Here is a 19,227-nt window from a genome sequence, read left to right as displayed (position 1 = left end):
TGACAGAATTATTATTTAATGTTCCTAATCTCATACATGCCATTTTAGAGAAATATACAAATGTAATGGTATCCTCAAAGAACTCTGAATTTGAGATTTATTAGTGAATAAGTCAATAACCTTTATAAACTGTTCAAATTGTTTTAGAGTGGTGTGATCTTTCAATTGTATTCAATATCGTGACAGTTTTTTATTCTTTTAAATAATTTTTATTTTTAAAGTACATATATAATAAAAATATATTAAAGGAAAGATATAGTAAATCTTAGAGGAAAAGAAAAAAAGGAAGGAAGAGAAGAGATTAAAAACAAAGGAGACAAAAAGAAAATAAAAGAACAGAAAACATGAAAAAATAAAGACCTCTGAAATTGGTAAATTTTCTCTTGGAAATACATTTTAAAAAATAGTTTAGTAAAACACAATTATATATTGTTGCAGTCAAAAAACGATATCAAAGAAAATGACATGTCAAAGAAAAAGATAACTTTTCAACTGCTTTCTAAGAGCCTTTTTACTTCCCTGTTTCTTAGGCTATATATCAGGGGATTGAACAAAGGGGTCATGATAGTGTAAAACAGAGACAAGACTTTGTTGATATTTTGCAAAACATCTGTTTTGGGCAACACATAGACGATGATCATTGTGCCATAAAAAATAGACACCACCATGAGGTGTGAGGAGCAAGTTGAGAAAGCTTTTTTCCTCCCACTGACAGACGACATTTTCATTATAGTGGAAATAATGAAAATATAAGAAGCTTGAGTTAAGAAGAAAGGAAACAAGATACACAAAGCGGATAAAGAAATAGTTACAAGTTCAATCAAGTGAGTATCACTGCACGCTATCTTTAATATTGGATGCATTTCACAAAAGAAATGATTGATTTCACTAGGGCCACAGAACTTTAACTGATCCATTAAATATAAAATTATGCTCATAATTAATAAACTATGAATCCATGATCCAGCTGTAAGCTGGAGGCAAACTCTATTGTTCATTAGAATGGTGTAATGCAGTGGTTTACAGATCGCTACATACCTATCATAGGACATTGCCACTAGGAGACAACACTCAGTAGCTGCCAAAAGACCAAAAAGACAATGTTGCAATATGCAGCCAATTACAGATATTGTTCTCCGCCCATCATACAAGATGCTAGCCAGCATCCCTGGAAGGATGTTAGAACTGTAACAGATTTCCAGGCAAGAGAGGTTACTAAGGAACAAATACATGGGGGTGTGAAGTTGAGGATCAATAACAACGAGCAAAATGATGAGGATGTTCCCAACCATGGTAACAAGGTAGAAAAGTAAGAAGAGGCAGAAGACAGGAACTTGCAGATCTCCGAGTCCTACAAATCCTACTAAATGGAATTCTGTGATTTCTGTTTGGTTCTCTTGCTTTGTCACTACCATGCCTGCAAATATGATACAAAATTTATTTGAGCTGATCAGAACTTACTTTTCACTTCTTCGCTTTTAGCATAACCAAGGAAAACAGTTGTAAAACAGTTCATAAACTTAAGATACATAGAAAGCATGAAAGTATTTTTATGTTAATGATTTCATACTTATAAGCCACAAAAATCCAGTTTTGGAGGGTCTGAGGAAAAAGTCATTGGGATCACATCAATTAACATGAAAGACCTGATAAATATCAGATGTTGTGTTTAGAAAACAGAACTTTGTTGGCTTTTGTTTATTTCTGATCAATGTCACCGAAGAGAAATCCAGCATAAACATAGTGTTTATATCACTATTCAATTAACCAATATTCATTCTGGAGATAAACAAAAATCTTTCATAATTTATTCATTTCCTCTGCTAACTAACTAAAATTAGAAAGTGAGATTGAGTAACTTTTTTACTCTTCTTTTTTAGCTGAAGTTTCACTGGCCATGCCTACTTTGGTTAGACCAAGGGTATTTGTGCAGTCTGTTCATCCAATCATATTCTGCAAATATACATACTGTAGTAGGATTATCAAATATGATAACTATATTTTTTGTTTTTCTGCTGATAGCTTGATGGCATAGGAAGTTGTTCAAAGTATGGTACTTCAACCTATTTGATATTTAATCTCAAATTAAAATTTTTTTCCTATTGTTAATTGAGTTAAAAATTAAGTTGCACTTCTCATATATGTGCATGATTTATGATTTTAGTTTTCTGTATCTTCGGCACATAATCCAGCAAAGAAATCATTTGGCATCATCTTTAAGATATGCAGTAGTCAGTAGCTATACAACTGGAAAGAACTATAAGCAGGCATCCCTATTTTTTATATGTTACATAGCAAGTCCTAAATATGTACATAGTAAGTTCTGTTACATAAACACTGCTTCTAAGAAGATTTATTTTTTTTCAATTCATTGGGGGGGCGGGAAATGGGGGAAATTGCATTTGCCCTAGACTTTCTGAGAGCACCTTCAGAACTAACACAAGTGTATATGAGAAGCCACAGTGTATATGATAATTATGACTTCAAAGTACTGCCAATCAAAAAGTTGGTCTACAATTTTCTAGGAGTGTAGCTCTTAATTAATAATAGTTTTAAGAATCAACTTGTGTCATAGCAGGTCCTCCTATGAAGCATTGATATGTATTCATCTAATCCCTACATCAATCTTCTGTACTTCACTGCCAGTTTTCTTTTCACAAAACAAAACAGTCAGGGCTGCTTCACTGATCTTGAAAAATAATAAAAAATTGATCTTTTTTTAAAAAATAAAGCTAATTAAATAAATAAAATTTTATCACACACAATTAATGTGTCCTTAGGATGAAATGTATCATCTTGTGAGAAGTATGACTTGCTAAATCATCAACAGGAATGACAATCCTGATACACACTGTGGAATTAATTTTATACGTACCTAATATTCAGGGAGCAGCTTTTGAGCTTCACTCATCATCATCATCACTAATTCTTGATAGAATCTTACCTTGATTATTAGATTTGGTTCAGGGGAGATGTAAATAAAAGGAATAATTGACATGAAGCCTAAATGAATGTGGTCTGTAAAAAACATAGTTCCATTTTTGCATTCATTTTATTTTAAAGGGCATGCAGTCCCTACTGTGCAAATTAACTGAGTATCCTGAAGAGGAAAAAATCTCTAAGTGATAATGCCCAGGAGAATATGAAAAGTGTTAGAAAAACACAGCTTCTTTACACACATTATCACCATCTTTAAATTGCAACAAAAATGCTTCTCAAGAAAGCATCAAAATAATGCCTAAGTAGCTGAGATTGAAAAATAAAATAAATGTACTAAGCTTGCACTAAGCTTCACATACATATTATCCTAGATTAAAAAACATAATTTAAAAACATAATGACATCATTACTACATTAGGAGCAAAGTATGGCTGCTGAAAAGTGTTAGAGAAAAATGTGTATTTCCCAAACCACAGGACAATAGATGCTTCCCCTTTAGATTTGGGGCATATTATCCTTAAACTAGGATCCAGATTCCTTACCTTAACTTATTTTGGTGCAAAGTGTATCTCTAGCTATCCGATGTCACCTTCCCAGAATCTCAGAAAACATCAGCTACCCTTCCTCCTTTACATAATCCCATCAGATTTAAAGAGAAATTGCTGTGTTAAAACCAAGCACTCTTAATCCTGTAAGGAGAGACGAAAGAGTATTTTTGGTCTATTCTATTATTTTTCAAACAGGTGCAGGGTCTGCTTTGAGGGTGGGGCTTGGGGGGATTTCAATCAACAAAATGATGATCAATTGGCTGTTTTAGAAATTGACTGACCAGTTTGTTCTTGGACCAAGTAAAGATATTGAGAATTCACACTTCCACACAGGAAACCCACCAATTGTGACAGTGTAGCTAAGCAAAAACATCACAGACTCACAATCATAAATTAGAGTTTAATGAAGTATTCTTTATTGCTGTGTATCTCTTACAGATAGTTTTAGATAAATCCTAACATATAATGGTGTCCTAAATAACCAAATTTTGGTTTATTGAAGATCAAGCAAGCTTTTTTTTAAAAAAAATTACACTGGTGCATTTTTTTTAAATTTTATACCATTTAGCAATCCCTCTTCGGTAGGCCTCTTTCACTTCCCTGTTGCGTAGGCTGTATATCAGAGGATTGAACAAAGGGGTCAGGATTGTATAAAATAAAGACAAGACTTTATTAATATTTCGCAGGCTATCTGTTTTAGGCAAAATATAGACAATCATTAAGGTGCTATAGAAAATGGACACCATCATGAGGTGTGAGGAGCTGGTTGAGAAAGCCTTTTTCCTGCCACTGACAGATGACATTCTCATTATATTAAAAATAATGTAACTATATGACAACAAGGTTAAGAAGAAAGGAGGCAAAATACATACAACAGATATCAAAATTGTGACAAGTTCAATCAAGCGGGTATCACTGCATGCTAGCTTTAATATTGGATTCAATTCACAAAAGAAATGATTGATTTCATTGGGGCCACAGAATTTTAACTGAAACATTAAATATAAAACTATACCCATAACAAGTAAACTATTTATCCATGATCCAGATATAAGCTGGAGGCAAACTCTATTGTTCATTAGGATTGTGTAATGCAGTGGTTTACAGATTGCTACATATCTATCATAGGACATTGCTCCTAGGAGGCAACATTCTGAAGATCCAAAAAGACCAAAAAGATAATGTTGCATTATGCAGCCAGTGACAGGAATTGTTTTCTGCCCACCATACAAGACATTAGACAGCATCATTGGAAGGATATTAGAACTATAGCAGATCTCCAGGCAAGAGAGATTACTCAGGAAGAGGTACATGGGGGTGTGAAGATGAGGATCAGTAGCAACCAGAAAAATAATGAGGATATTCCCAGCCATGGTAGCAATGTAGATAAGTAAGAAGAGGCAGAAGAGTGGAACCTGCAGATCCCCGAGTCCTACAAATCCTACCAAATGGAATTCCATGATATCTGTTAAGTTTTTTTGTTCCATTTTCTCCATATTTACTAGCTCATACCTGTAAAGAGCATACAACACTGATTTTACATGTTCAAAGTGTTACTCATTTGTTACCATTTTATCTTATAAACTATATATTAGATGGATGGATGGATGGATGGATTTTTGTGTGTGAGAGAGGAAGAGGCAGAGGGAGAGGGAGGAAGGGAGAGGGGAGGATGGATGGATGGATGGATGGATGGATGGAAATACTGCCAAGGCAAAGCATAATCAAAGATGGAACATCAAACCCATTTGTTCTGTGAAAGCTTATCATAGTTTTACTTCCTATTCTAAATGAGGGAGTGAAATAACTTACCTTTAAAAGACAGCTTTTCTGTGAAGTGAGAAGATTTGTGGCATCTATCACTATCAAAATAGTATCAAAAATATGTTCATCACTAGTCATCAACATCCCTAAATCTGGCTGAGTAAATTAATCCAAATCCTGGCTGCTCATTGTTTCTGTCAAACTGCATTTATGCATCGTCCTTATTTGATATTTATATATAAAGCAGTGTAAATCTCTACTATACATAACATTTTATTTACCTGAGGGAAGATAATATCTCTCTAAGTGCCAGTGCCCAGGAGAATTGTAGAATCACCAGAAAACCATGACTTCATTGAATGTAATACACCAGCTTAATAAAAGCTATTGTCACCATCTGAACAAGCATCTTTGCTAATCCCTTTATTTCTTCTGAACTAACTATTATGAAATTAGATTAGGAAGGATTATTTTCCAGTTCTGTTTATTTTCCTAAGAGCTTCTCTGATGTCTAATTTGATGTGTCTCACATTTACCAATGAACTGAGGAGGTATTTTCTTCCTATCTCTCTGTAGGAAAAGGGATTACTTTATTTGTAATAGAAATACAGAATTAGAAGTTGCTAGCTCCATTTCACAGCTATGTCTTGCATGTGCAGTGATAAAGAGAGCTGAGAATTTGAGAAGCAATTTGATTTATTTTATATCCTAGATTATAAATTAAAGCCAAAGGGTCAGTGGACTGCTAGCTGCAAATAATGTTGCTCTACAATTAATAGCCAACAGACTACTTTAGGAATGTCTTGGATACCTGGCAATATTAATGTAGCTTCCCTTGAGAAAATTTTGGATCATGCCAAGTGGAAATTCTCATGTTTGGTCCAGCCAATGAGGGAGCACCACTTTATAGAATACAGAATAACAGAATTGAAAGGGATTTTGGAGGTCTTTTAGTCCAACTTTTCATTTATGCAGAAGACCCTATATCATTCCAGACAAATGGCTCTCCAATCTGTTCTGAATAACTTCCACTCATGGAGTACCCAAACTTCTGGAGACAAGCCATTCCAGTGATTAATTGTTCTCATTGCTAGGAAATCCTTCCTTGGTTCTAAATTAGATCCCTCCTTGATAAGTTTCCATCTGCCATTTCTGGCCTGAGCTCAAGTAGTCTGGAGAATAGGTTATCCTTCTTCTCTGGGGTATCCTTTCAAATATTGGAAGACTTTATCATATTAACTACTATTCCTTTGCTGAAATTTCTGGTCACTTTGTATAGATGAGCACAAAAAAAAATGTGCATTTGCACTCTACTTGTCTCTAGTTATGCTCAGTTTCCACAGCATGTTCCACGTTCACTTATCCTAATCATACCCTGCCAAATAAAAATCCAGTGGTAGATTATTTTACATAATCACTATCCTACTTATCTTTTCCCTTTTTCCTTATTCATGTAGGAATGTAATCAAAGCATGAAACTTCACTTATTTTTTTCCACTTAGGATATGGAATCTATATTGTATGTATTATCTAACTTCCTATATTTTTGTTAAATCATCTGATTTAAATGTTAGGAATTAAATTGTGTTGCTTATATATAGGCCTTGTGCTTTTCTTTTTCTCTCTCTGTCTGAAGAAAACCCAGCAAAAAAAACAAAACCATCTATGCTTCATTTTTGGAATATGCAATAATCAATAACTATACAATGGGGAAAAACTATATGTTAATTTTAACATTATTTTCACATTTTATATAGCAAATCTTTAATATGTAAGCAGTAAACTCTATTACTACATAGACACTGCTTCTAAAAAAGCATTAAATCTTTCCCTTCAGAGGAGGAGGGAGAGAGAAAAATGAATAGGTGCATTTGTTTAGCTTTCTGAGGGGGATTTTTGGAATTAATAAATTGCACAGTATATCTGAGAAAAATGAGAAATATGGCTTCAAAAGTATCTCCAATTGAAAGTTGGATCCAGAATTTTCTAGCAGCGTTTGACTGTTTGGGTAATGGTTTCAGAAATACTTAATTACTCGATTCTTCCAGATCTCAAATAACTCTTGCCAGCTTCTCACAAGACTGAATAAAGTCAGGAAAGTTATTTTTGTTGTTGTTGTTGTTGTTACTCAGAATCTTCCCATTACAAGACTTTTTAAATATTTTATTGTTAAAATTTTAAAAGTGTAATTTAATAATGCATCACATATATGAAACAAATATTCTAATGTACCTTCTTCACTGAAGAAAAATGTTAAAATAAAGGAAGAAATTTAGAGATGTTCCTGGCTTGAAAATTCTATTTTTGTCTGTTCGTTTATAACATTTATTAAACTGTATAAAGCAAACATCAGGAGCTGACCACAGAAAATGTTTTATGACACTTATGTACTGTGTCATAAAATGATTTATTATATTTTATTCATAAGATGATGTATACAATTTGCCAAATTTCAGTTACATGGGTGTAAGGATTTCTGGATTTTAGGCACATTCTGTATGTTAGTTAGCTCATTTGAGATACCTTGGTTCAAAAAAAATATGCCCTGAGATGCACGATTTCACCCAGTTAAAGTTTATTGGAATTAGAGTTTTAGTAGTATACTAAGCCTATATATGCTTAATTTATGACACAATCTATGCATAGTAAATTCAGAATACAAGTGTTTTAGTAGCACATTGGTGGATAGATATATAAAATATGATCATACCTTCAATCAAAGTTAGATTGAAGAAACTTTCAAGCTGCTACTGCTGATGATGATGTTATCCATTCTGTTGTGTCCAATTCTTGGTGATACTATGGGCCTCATCTCTCCCCATCTTCCAATCTTGCACTTCTTGAGTTTTTCTATGTTCTGGGTGGTGTCATCAACACTATGTTGGTGTCAGCCACCATCTTCATTGATGGCCTGGTTTCATTTTACCACTAACTCTTCCAAACATAATTATTTTGTCCAGGGAATTCCCATGCATAACATGGCTAAAGTAAATAAGGCAGTTTCATGATTTTTGCCTTTTAACGACATGTTTGTATTCAAAGTTACCTTGTACAATTAATAAAAAATAATACAAGTCAACATAGAATGTTCACTGTCTAAATTCCCTTAGTATTTATCCTCCTTTGGCTTTCTTAAATGGAAAGAGCAAGTTCATGGCAGAATTATTAAATGCCCCAATCTTACATTCATGGTTTTAGAGACATAAGCAAATATAACAGTGCTAGATCTTTAGAAACATTTTTAAAATGGTAGTAATATTAGATTACAATGATGCAGTCTTTCAATTTATATACAATATACAATTTAGCAACTCTATTCTAAGGGCATGTTTCATACCTAAGTATCAACAGATTAAACAAAGATATCAGAATGGTATAAAATAGGGGCAGGATTTCAATGATTTCTCTCAGTCCATCTATTTTGAGAAGTATGTAGATAATCATCATTGTATTATTTAAAAATATGTCACAACCATGAGATGTGAGAAGCAAGTTACAAAAACCCTTTGTATCCCACTTACTGACCACATTCTCATAATGGTAGAAAAATAGAAAGATGGCATACTAAAGTAAAGAAGTAAAATTAAGACAGGAGACAATATACATAAGACAGATTACAAAATAATAACAAGTTCAATCAATTGGGAATCATTGCATGCTAGCCTTAATATTGGATTTAATTTACAAAAGAAATTATTAATTTCATTGGGGCAACTGAACTTTAATTGAAGAATTAGATATATAATTATGTTCATAACAAGTAAAACATTGATCCATGATCCAGCTATAAGATGGAGGGAAGCTTTATAATCCATTAGTGCTCTGTTATACAGTGGTTTATAGATTGCTACATACTTATAATAAGACATTGCTGCTAGATGATAACATTCCAGAACTGTCAAAGCACTAAAAATGGTATCATACAACCACTTACAAAAATTGTTCCCCCTCCACCATATAAGAGCTTAGTCAGCATTATTGGGGGGGATGTTAGAATTGTAGCAGGAATGATGGTGGTACCTAAGAAGAAATATATCAGGGTGAAAGTGAGGATCAGTAACAATCAACAAAATTCCCTCCTCTAATTTCTCTACAACTACTCTCTGAGGTGAGTTAGGCTGAGAGAGAATGAATGGTCCAAATCACTCAGCTGGCTTTCATGACTAAGTTTGGACTGGATCTCACAATCTCCCATTTTTAGCCTGATGCCTTAATCATTAGACAAAAGTAAATCTTTGTGCTAAAAAATAGTTATTACTACGACATATGAAGAATAGAGTTTCTGCCTCCCATAACAAACAAGATTCTCATAATGTTAGAAATAATGAGACTATATGAACCCAAGTCAAGAAGAAAGGAGGCACAGCACACAGAACTGATAGCAAAATAATTACAAGTTCAGACAAGTGTCATTTCATATGAACTTTAATATGGATTTAAATCAACAAAAAAGGATTGATTTCACTGGGACACAGATCTTTACCTAATACATTAGATATACACAAATCTCTATAACATATAAAACATTTTTACATGATCCCAATAAAAGTTATCATGCATAATGTATTATATCAAATATTGGTATTACAGTGTAAGAACTTAAAATTATTGGCTCTGTCAATAACAAAGTACAAATTGAACAATGTGGAAAATTGCCTGGGGAAGGATTTATTTCTTTTTTATTTTATTAAATTTACATTTACAAATTTATATTACAAAAAAAGAGGTGCTGTTGACCAGAATAACTGCAGATTCTGACATGAGTGACAGAGTGACAGAGATAGAATTTTTCTGTCTCTTCTTCCACACTATTTCCTAAAAAAGCCAGACAATCAATGGTGGAAGGGCTATAGCTCAACATTTGCAGATTCAGTAGCAATTCTACCTCTCTCTTTGTCTGTCACTCTCAAAATACCATATTGTTTGATACAACCATAATCTTATTTCATAGTGTAGCAAGTAGATACTCCTGAAAGAGTTTCTTCTAAATGTGTTCCATTCGAAGTTAAAAGACACCTCATATATTTAACAAAATCAATTACAATTTACTAGAGCTTATTTTTTTAAAGAGTACCATGAAAACCAACAATATTCCCATGTGTAACTATCACCATCTTTTGACTTTCTTAGGTAAGAAGGCTAAGTGCATGGTAGAATTCTTTAATGTCCATAATCTCTAATATACCATTTTAGACCAATATAGAAATGTATGATGTCTTCAAAGTATCTAAAATTTGGGATTTATTAGAGAATAACAAACCTAAAAATATCCAAACTGTTTAAACCGCATTACAGTGGTGCATTTTTCCAATTGTAGACAATTTAGCAAGTGATTTTTTAAAATATTTTTTAAAATAATTCCCATTAAAGGAATTTATGTGTATAACAAAAATACATGAAACTCTCTAACATGTACTCTAAAACATATACTGTTGTCTAAAGCAAGAAAAATATATAGCAAATGTAATTAAAAAAAGAAAAGAAAGAAATAGAAGAGACAAAGAAAAAGGGAGATAGAAAAAAAATAAAGGAACAAAAAACATTTTAAAAATCTAAAAAAAGACTTCCAGACAATTCTTAGCAATTCCTCTCAGTGATCATACTTTAAAAAAATAGTTTCACACACAATTTTACATTATTTTAAAGAAATACATTAAAAATGATACATTAAAAAAAGATATTTCAAAGAAAAAGGTACAATCTACTGTGTTTCCCAGAAAATAAAACAGGGTCTTATTTTCTTTTGATCCCTAAAATAAGCACTTGGCCTTATTTTTGAGGAGGTCTTGTTATTTTTGAGGTGCAGGAGGCAGTGAGTGTGGTCACCTCATGGCTGCTGCTATGTTGCAATATTTTCGGGGAGGGCTTATTTTAGTGCATGCGCTCTAAAGCCCAATTGGGCCTATTATCTGGTGAGGTCTTATTTTTGGAGAAACAGGGTAGCAATTAGTTTTTTAAGTGCCTCTGTTACTTCCCTGTTTCGTAAGCTGTATATCAGGGGGTTGAACAAAGGGGTCACAATTGTATAAAACAGACACAACACTTTGTTGATTTCTCGCAGCCCATCTGTTTTTGGCAACATGTAGACTATGATTAAGGTGCTAAAGTAAATGGACACCACTATAAGATGTGAAGAACAAGTTGAGAAAGCCTTTTTCCTGCCACTGACAGATGACATTCTCATGATGGTGGAAATAATGAAAATATAAGACACCAAAATCAAGAAGAAAGGAAACAAGATGCTCAGAGCAGATAATGAAATAGTGACAAGTTCAATCAAGTGAATATCACTGCATGCTAACTTTAATATTGGATTTAATTCACAAAAGAAATGATGGATTTCATTTGGGCCACAAAACTTTAACTGACACATGAGATATAAAACTATGCTCATGACAAATAAACTATGGATCCATGATCCAACTATGAGTTGGATGCAAACTTTATCATTCATTAGTGTTGTGTAATGGAGTGGTTTGCAGATTGCTACATACCTATCATAGGACATTGCCAGTAAGAGGCAACATTCAAAAATTACCAAAAGACAAAAAAGGCAATGTTGCATTATGCAGCCAGTTACAGAGACTGTAGTCTGCCCACCATACAAGATATTAGCCAGCATAATTGGAAGGATGTTACAACTGTAGCAGGCCACCAGGCAAGAGAGATTACTCAGGAAGAAATACATGGGTGTGTGAAGGTGGGGATTAGTAACAACCAGCAAAATAATGAGGATATTCCCCACCATAGTAGCAATATAGATAACTAAGAAAAGGCAGAAGAGTGGAACCTGCAGATCTCCAAGTCCTCCACCAAATGGAATTCTGTGATTTCTGTTTGATTCTCTTCTTTTCTTTCTGCCATGCCTGCTAATACAATACTAAATTTATTTCAAGTTCACAGAAATTATTACTGCAGTCCTTATATTTGGAGGGATTTCATTGAACTCTGTGCGAGTTAAGTAAAGTAGGTAGAAATAGTGTTTATGCTATCATTCTATTAATTAACATTCATTCAGAACATCAATAAAAAGTTTTGGACAACCCATAGTTTAATTTTGCATTAAAATTATGAAGTGAAAGTAGTTGTATTTTCCCCTTGATTTGTCACTGCCCCACTCTCCTTAGTTTCTTGTGAGTCCCTCATCTGATATCCAACTGAATTGACTCTGCCTAGTTTTTTTCAGTTGAGTCACAATTACTTAGGTGAGCAAGGGAATATTTTACATTTTCAATAATTTTCTGTTGGGATGTGATCCATATTTTCTTGAATCCTGATCCAGACTTCTACAAATACAGTATCATATTTATGATGAACTGAAATGGTAATTTAGAGGGAGGGAGGGGCAAATGAAGGAAAGAAGGAAGGAAGTTGAGAAAGAATCACTTGGTAAATATACGAGCAAAGAAAAGTTTGAAATTGCATTCTGTTTCATATCAGTAGTGTTTTCATAATATGCTCACTGCCCAGTTAACCCAATTATATTCATCCAGTAAATATCCTAATTAAGATTTTCTCACAAGATAATTGTTCTACTTGTTTCTGCCATTGGTTTGTTTCAGAAACTTATGCAAAGTGTGGTATGTATTGCTATTTCTAACTTGGAATCAATATTTACATTTAATGTTTAATTTCCTATATTTTCCTATTGTTAAGAAAACTATCTTAAAACAGCATCTCACATGTATATTATCAAGTTTTGTGCCATTTTTTTCTCTCAATTTTCAAACAAAATATTCAAGTGTACATTCTTTGAATGTGCAGTAATCAGTAGCTGTACATCTGGGAAAAACTATACACAGATGTCCCCATTCTTTTTCATATTTCACATAGAAAGTCCTAGATAAAGTCTTAGATAAACACTGATCCTAAGAAATAGCTAATCTTTCCCTTTGTGAAGGTGGGGCTGGAGGGATGGGAGAAGTATAGGCATTCTGAGGGTAACTTAAGAGCTAATAAATTGCACAGCATATCTGAGAAAAATAAGAACTAAAACTTTAGAAGTGTCTCTACTTAGAAATTTGATATTAAACTTTAGAGTAATATAACTCTTGGTTACTAATTTTTTTTCAAGAAACATCCTCTATCAAAGTAGCTCCCTCTAACTCAGCACCTGCTAGATATTTTGGGATGGCTGTTCCCAGAATTTTCAGCCAGAGTACCAGACTATGAACTATTGCTATACGTTCATACATCCTCCATTCCCTGAGTGAAACTTCTATTCTTTAATGCTGGTTTTCTTTTTTTAAAAAATCTGAGCAGTTTACTGATTTTATAAAAGAATAACAAAAATTGACCTTTTTTAAAAAAATTAAAAACTAACCTCAATGATACTGAACAGAGCTCTAAATCACAATTCATTTTGTTTTTGGAAAAAATGGATCATTCTGGGAGAATATTTATTTGTCCAATATTAGATCCAGGAATAATAGTCCAGCCACATATCGTGGAATTAACTATTAGAGTCTAATATTCAGTGAGGATTTTCTCTCACTGCAGCACCATGTTCTGCATGGAATCTTACCTTGATCTTTATATTTTATTCATGACTGATGTAAACAAAAGGAGTAATTGAATGAAACCCAACTGAACACTGTCTCTAAAAAAGACACTATCTTAGCTTTGGTTTTAATTTATATGCAAAGGCATAGTCTCTACTGTATAAATTAACTTAGTCTGTCCTAGCGGGGGGGCATGTCTCTAGATGATGTGATGATACACAGGGACCTCTGAAAACTGCCAGACAACATAGCTCTTTAAACACACTATTGCTATAGTTAAAAAATAGCAAAAGTGCCAAAAATGTTTCTCAAGAATAAGAGAAAGACTCAAATAACTCTTGGGAGAAGAAATTGAACACTTGGGAGAGGAAAAACAAATGTGATATGCTTGTGATAGGCTTTACATGCATATTTTACCAAACCACCTGATAACAGGGAAACTATTAATGTTATGTTGAGCTATAAATGCTTGGTACCATGGTGGCTTGCTTCTGTGAGTCTAAATGACTCCTTAGTTAAGAGTAGTAAGGCAGGTGAGAAACAGGCAAAGGAACAGCATCTGAAAATCTCTATCATTACCCCATTTGCCCTAGTAATCAAAAAAGTGCAAATAAATGTACGCTGTTTACAACATGTAGCCTTCCCAAACTGTAGTCTTCTCAATATTTTAGTACTACATCTCAAAGTATTTCAAAGGGCTAAGCTGGTTGGAGTTTGGGTACCTGTAAATCCCCAAAGAGTTGGACATTTCATTGGGAAGAAAATATTTAGAAAACAGATGGGCCAAAGTTGCATCACGTGTTGAGATGAGTAACTCTTCTTCCTTATTCTTATATTCATGCTTGATTTAAATCCAGTCCACTCACAAAGTCCAGTCCTTTTAGAAATGTGATTTGAGGAATTTCAGCTGTTCTATTTCCAAGACATCTAGAAAATACCAAGCTGGGGAAGTGTGACCTAGAATAAGACACCACAGTACCTCCTAAATCTATGTATTCCAATACTATCTGCTGGTAGTAGGACATGTTTTCTGCCTTTGATGTATGCTCAAGGTAAAGTGGAATTTGACATGATCATTTTGAATTTAAAGATATTCCTGGCCAACAGCATAAAGAGGAATAACAGTCTTACAATATAGTATATAATTACTTCTGCAAAAGCTTTCAGATTTCTCTCACCATCAGCATCAAATTTGCTATAGAATCTTATCTTGGTGTCTAGATTTACCTCATGGTTGATCTCAATGAAAGGAATAATTAAAGTGAAACCTAACTGACTTCCTCTAAAAAAAATCCTAACTTAGCATTTATCCTGTATAAAAGGATGCAGCCTCTAGTGTAGAAATTAACTCACAGAGGAAGAGAACAAGTATCTAGATCAGAGATGTGAAACTTGCATCCCATTGGCCAGATGTGTCATATGCTGGCTATGTCCACCCATGTTTTAGTGAAAAGGGGGAACGTTGCTCACAGGATGTGTTATCATGAGTTTGACACCCCTACTCTAAATGATAATGCCCTGGGGAATTTGAAAACTCCCAGATATTCAAAGCTGCTTTCTATATACAATTGCTACTTTAAAGAAAAAAAATCAGTAATGCTTCTTAAATATAAGAGTGTCCATGTGTATCCTCAAGTGATGCTGGATAAGTCCTAAACTTTTCTTGGCAAGATTTTGAATGATTTGCCATTGTCTTTTTCCTTAATATTTCATATTCTACCTTTTCCTATTACTAAGTAAGTTGACTTAAATGTTAGGAATTAAATTATGTCTCTAATATATACAGTACATGCATTGTTATTCTCTCTCTCTCTCTCTCTCTCTCTCTCTCTCTCTCTCTCTCTCTCTCTCTCTCTCTCTCCCCACACACACACACTTAGTGTTAGAGATTTGAATTGAATTAAATAGATTCTTATCTTCCTTAACAGAATTTATATATATTCCTTAAAAGAAACAGAAGTTCTTTTGAATGCAGAGTATAGAATTAGCCATTTAGAGATATGGTACTCAGTGGTTAGAATTCAGTACTGCAGCCTACTTCTGCTGATTGCCAATTACTAGCAGTTTAGCCCTTTCACCAGGCTCAAGGTTGACTCAGTCTTCCATTCTTCTGAGGTCAATAAAATGAGGACCCAGATAGTTGGGGGCAATATGCTGACTTTGTGAATGGCTTAGAGAGGGCTGTAAAGCAGTGTGAAGTGGTATATAAGTCTAAATGTTATTGCTATTAAACATTAATTCAATATGAAGTAAAAGCTACACTTCTTAAGGAATGTATGAAGATAGAACAAGCTCAGTTCTATCTAAATTATATTCATCCAGTCTCTCCCCATTTGTTCTAGTGGTCAAAAGAGCACACAGGTGCAAAGAAATGGTCCATCTCTTTTTATTGTCTTGGTTACTCCTTACACCAACCTTCTCTTGAAGTAACTGCAACCAATTTCAGGGGGGGACCTTAGCCAGCATATTAGACAGCTCTAATCTCTAAACATCTGGAAACATCAGTATGTGGAACAGCATAGATAATTTGACAAAATGTAGAGGGCAGAATGATTGGGTAATGGCAAAAACAAAAATTTGAATATTTGCTTCTCTCACTTTTTTTTGGTGGACTGGAGACAGAATGTGAATATCTCTGTCAATTAAAACAGTGATGTTGCTATGAAATATCTTATTATTTCTAATACTTTATAGCTAATATTGCATATCAGTAATTATTTATATTAGTAGCTATTGCAGAATGACACATAGGATCATAAAAATAGCTGTACACTTTATTTATCAAATGTATATGCTTGCCTATCTCATAAGCTGTGACACTGGGTGAAATACATTTAATAAATGTACTTATTTATTAAATACATTTTTAAAATGACAAAACAAAAACACAAAATACAAAAAAAAAATGAAATCAGAAGGCACAAGAGTTGATAAATCAGACCAAAAAGCATATTTCCAAGTGAACAACATTTAATATTTATAAATGAAACATTATCAATTATGGAAGTTTTATATAAAGTATAGCCTCTTTTGTTCATATTCAGTCACTTCAATAAAAAAACAACTTTAGGATTGGCATGAAATTTCCTACTGCTCCTTCCAAACTTTTTCCTAAAAAGTTTAGATGTTTACATGGGGAAGGGTCAGAACTCAGTACTGTCAATGTCACCAGCAAAACTACTTCTGCCTCACCTATCCCATTCAAGACTGCTTTGAAACAACCATGAGCATATTTCCTAAGAAACAAGTTTCTGTAGAAGGGGGAAAGCGGGGAAGCCTTAGTGTAAAAGTGTTTTTTTTTTCCTTCTAAATGTGTGGATACCAAGCTTTCCCTTTAAAAATAATGAATAGATTCCATCAGAATCTTCATTTCTCACAGTAGAACTAATAAAATTCACTTGTGTATGCCATTCATCTGGCTTTGGATGTCACAAGTGAGGAGGACATAATCAAAACAGAATTCTTTGATGACCTTAATACAGTTTTCAGAAATCCAACAATGTGATTATGTATTCAAGAATACAAATCTTCATTTCATTGGGGAATAAGATAACATGAAAAGAATGTTCATTCCAGATTATGGTGGTGCATCCTTCCAACTGTACACAATTTAGCAACTGCTTTCCTAAGGGCCTCCTTCACCTCCCTGTTTCGTAGGCTGTATATCAGAGGATTGAACAAAGGGGTCAGGATTGTGTAAAAGAGAGATAATACTTTGTTAATGTTTCGCAGTCCATCTGTTTTAGGCAAAATGTAGACAATCATTAAGGTGCTATAGAAAATGGACACCACTATGAGATGGGAGGAGCAAGTTGAGAAAGCCTTTTTCCTCCCACTAACAGATGACATTCTCATTATAGTGGAAATAATGAAGATATAAGATGCCAAAGTCAAGAAGAAAGGAAGCAAGATACACATAGCAGATATGAAAAAAGTTACTACTTCAATAAAGTGAGTGTCACTGCATGCCAGCTTTAATATTGGATTCAGTTCACAAAAGAAATGGTTGATTTCACTGGGGCCGCAGAACTTCAGTTGATGCATCAGATATAAAATTATGCTCATAACAAATAAACCATTGATCCAAGATCCAATTATAAACTGGAGACAAATTCTGCCATTCATAAGTATTGTGTAATGCAGTGGCTTGCAAATTGCTACACACCTATCATATGACATTGCCCCTAGTAGCCAACATTCAGCAACTCCTAAAATAGCAAAAAAGTAATATTGCATCATGCAACCAGTTACAGATATGGCTCTCTTCCTACCATACAAGAGATTAGCCAGCATCATTGGAAGGATGTCAGAACTATAGCAGATTTCCAAGCAAGAAAGATTACTCAGGAAGAAGTACATGGGGGTGTGAAGATGGGAATCATTAATAACAAGCAGGATGATCAGGATATTCCCCACCATGGTAATAATGTAGATAACTAAGAAAAGATAAAAGAGAGGAACCTGCAGATTTCCAAGTCCAACAAATCCCAGCAGATAGAAAGCTGAAATATTTGTTTGGTTCTTTTGTTCTGTTTCTGCCATGCCTGCAGATATGATACAAAAAAAAATATTTGAGCTGCTCAGAAATTATTTATGCAGTTCTTATAAGCCACAATCACAGCTACGAAGCAGTTTTTAAAATTATGTAGTTACAAGCCACAAGAGCACAACATATGTGCATCTGAAAAAAAGTTATTTGGGAACAAACAGGAGAGCATAAGGAGGTCAGGGAACCTAAGTCAGATATTGTGCTAGAAAAAAGAAGCTTGTTGGGTTTTCATTTTAATTTGGGGAACATTTCATTGAATTCAGTGAAGGTTAAGTCACGTGTTCAATGAAATAACTTTCATCCGAAGATGAACGTCTTTGACAATTAATTCATTTTTTTCTACATTAACTAGAAAAAGTGAAAATCAGAGGATTTGTTCTTACTGATTTACTGATAAGCAGTTGTCTTCTACCCTTTCTTATTTTATATACCAAATTCTACAGTTGTCAGAAGTAGCCTCCATTACATAAGCACTGCTTTTAAAATGCATGAAACCCCTTTTGTGTGGGACAGGATGGAGTGGTGCTATTGTTTTAAAGAACATCCAGGAAGAAATTTTGTCACAACTTTATAACGTTATAACTCTTGGCTAACAATTTTTCAAGAATTTTATCTCTTATAGCAGTTCCTTGGATAGGGTTGTAGTTCCAAGAATTTCTAGCCAAAGAAATAATTTATGAACCATTGCTACATGTTAAAATCTCAACTATTGCCTCTCTGTCTCTTCTATGTTCCATTGACAGCTTTCTTTTATCAAAACAGAATAGCCAGTTCTAGTTCAAATATTTTGTAAAATGGTAATAAAAATATAACTTTTTAAAAAATGAACCTTTGAAAGACTCAAAAGAGTCTTAAATAAAGTTTATTTTATGGTAACAGTGAAATTAAATGGACTGGATCACTCTGCGAGAAGGTCTGGCTGGCC

At 33.8% G+C, this 19,227-nt stretch overlaps 4 protein-coding genes across 4 annotated transcripts; all 4 read right to left on the bottom strand.

Moving 5' to 3' along the window:
- Positions 1-488: 488 nt before the first annotated feature.
- Positions 489-1,415, bottom strand: LOC116521283 (olfactory receptor 10C1-like). The gene has a single exon (XM_032235969.1). It carries the CDS (start codon positions 1,413-1,415, stop codon positions 489-491), a length of 927 nt encoding a protein of 308 aa, XP_032091860.1.
- Positions 1,416-4,036: 2,621 nt separating this feature from the next.
- Positions 4,037-4,984, bottom strand: LOC116521282 (olfactory receptor 10C1-like). The gene has a single exon (XM_032235968.1). The coding sequence runs from the start codon at positions 4,982-4,984 to the stop codon at positions 4,037-4,039; it is 948 nt and encodes a 315-aa protein (XP_032091859.1).
- Positions 4,985-11,172: 6,188 nt separating this feature from the next.
- On the bottom strand, positions 11,173-12,116 carry LOC116521281 (olfactory receptor 10A4-like). The gene is given in 2 exon segments (XM_032235967.1): positions 11,173-12,062; positions 12,065-12,116. Coding segments are annotated over 2 exon segments (942 nt in total).
- A 5,204-nt stretch (positions 12,117-17,320) lies between these two features.
- On the bottom strand, positions 17,321-18,295 carry LOC116521280 (olfactory receptor 8H2-like). The gene has a single exon (XM_032235966.1). It carries the CDS (start codon positions 18,293-18,295, stop codon positions 17,321-17,323), a length of 975 nt encoding a protein of 324 aa, XP_032091857.1.
- Between the last annotated feature and the right edge of the window lie 932 nt (positions 18,296-19,227).

This window comes from Thamnophis elegans, chromosome Z (assembly GCF_009769535.1).
Source record: "Thamnophis elegans isolate rThaEle1 chromosome Z, rThaEle1.pri, whole genome shotgun sequence".
NCBI classification, from domain to species: Eukaryota; Metazoa; Chordata; class Lepidosauria; order Squamata; family Colubridae; genus Thamnophis; species Thamnophis elegans.
This window is presented reverse-complemented; position numbering and strand designations above follow the sequence as displayed.

Bases quoted from the DNA above. Each gene is read 5' to 3' on its own strand.
- LOC116521283 (XM_032235969.1), bottom strand. From the start codon at position 1,415: ATGGTAGTGACAAAGCAAGAGAACCAAACAGAAATCACAGAATTCCAT.
- LOC116521282 (XM_032235968.1), bottom strand. From the start codon at position 4,984: ATGGAGAAAATGGAACAAAAAAACTTAACAGATATCATGGAATTCCAT.
- LOC116521280 (XM_032235966.1), bottom strand. From the start codon at position 18,295: ATGGCAGAAACAGAACAAAAGAACCAAACAAATATTTCAGCTTTCTAT.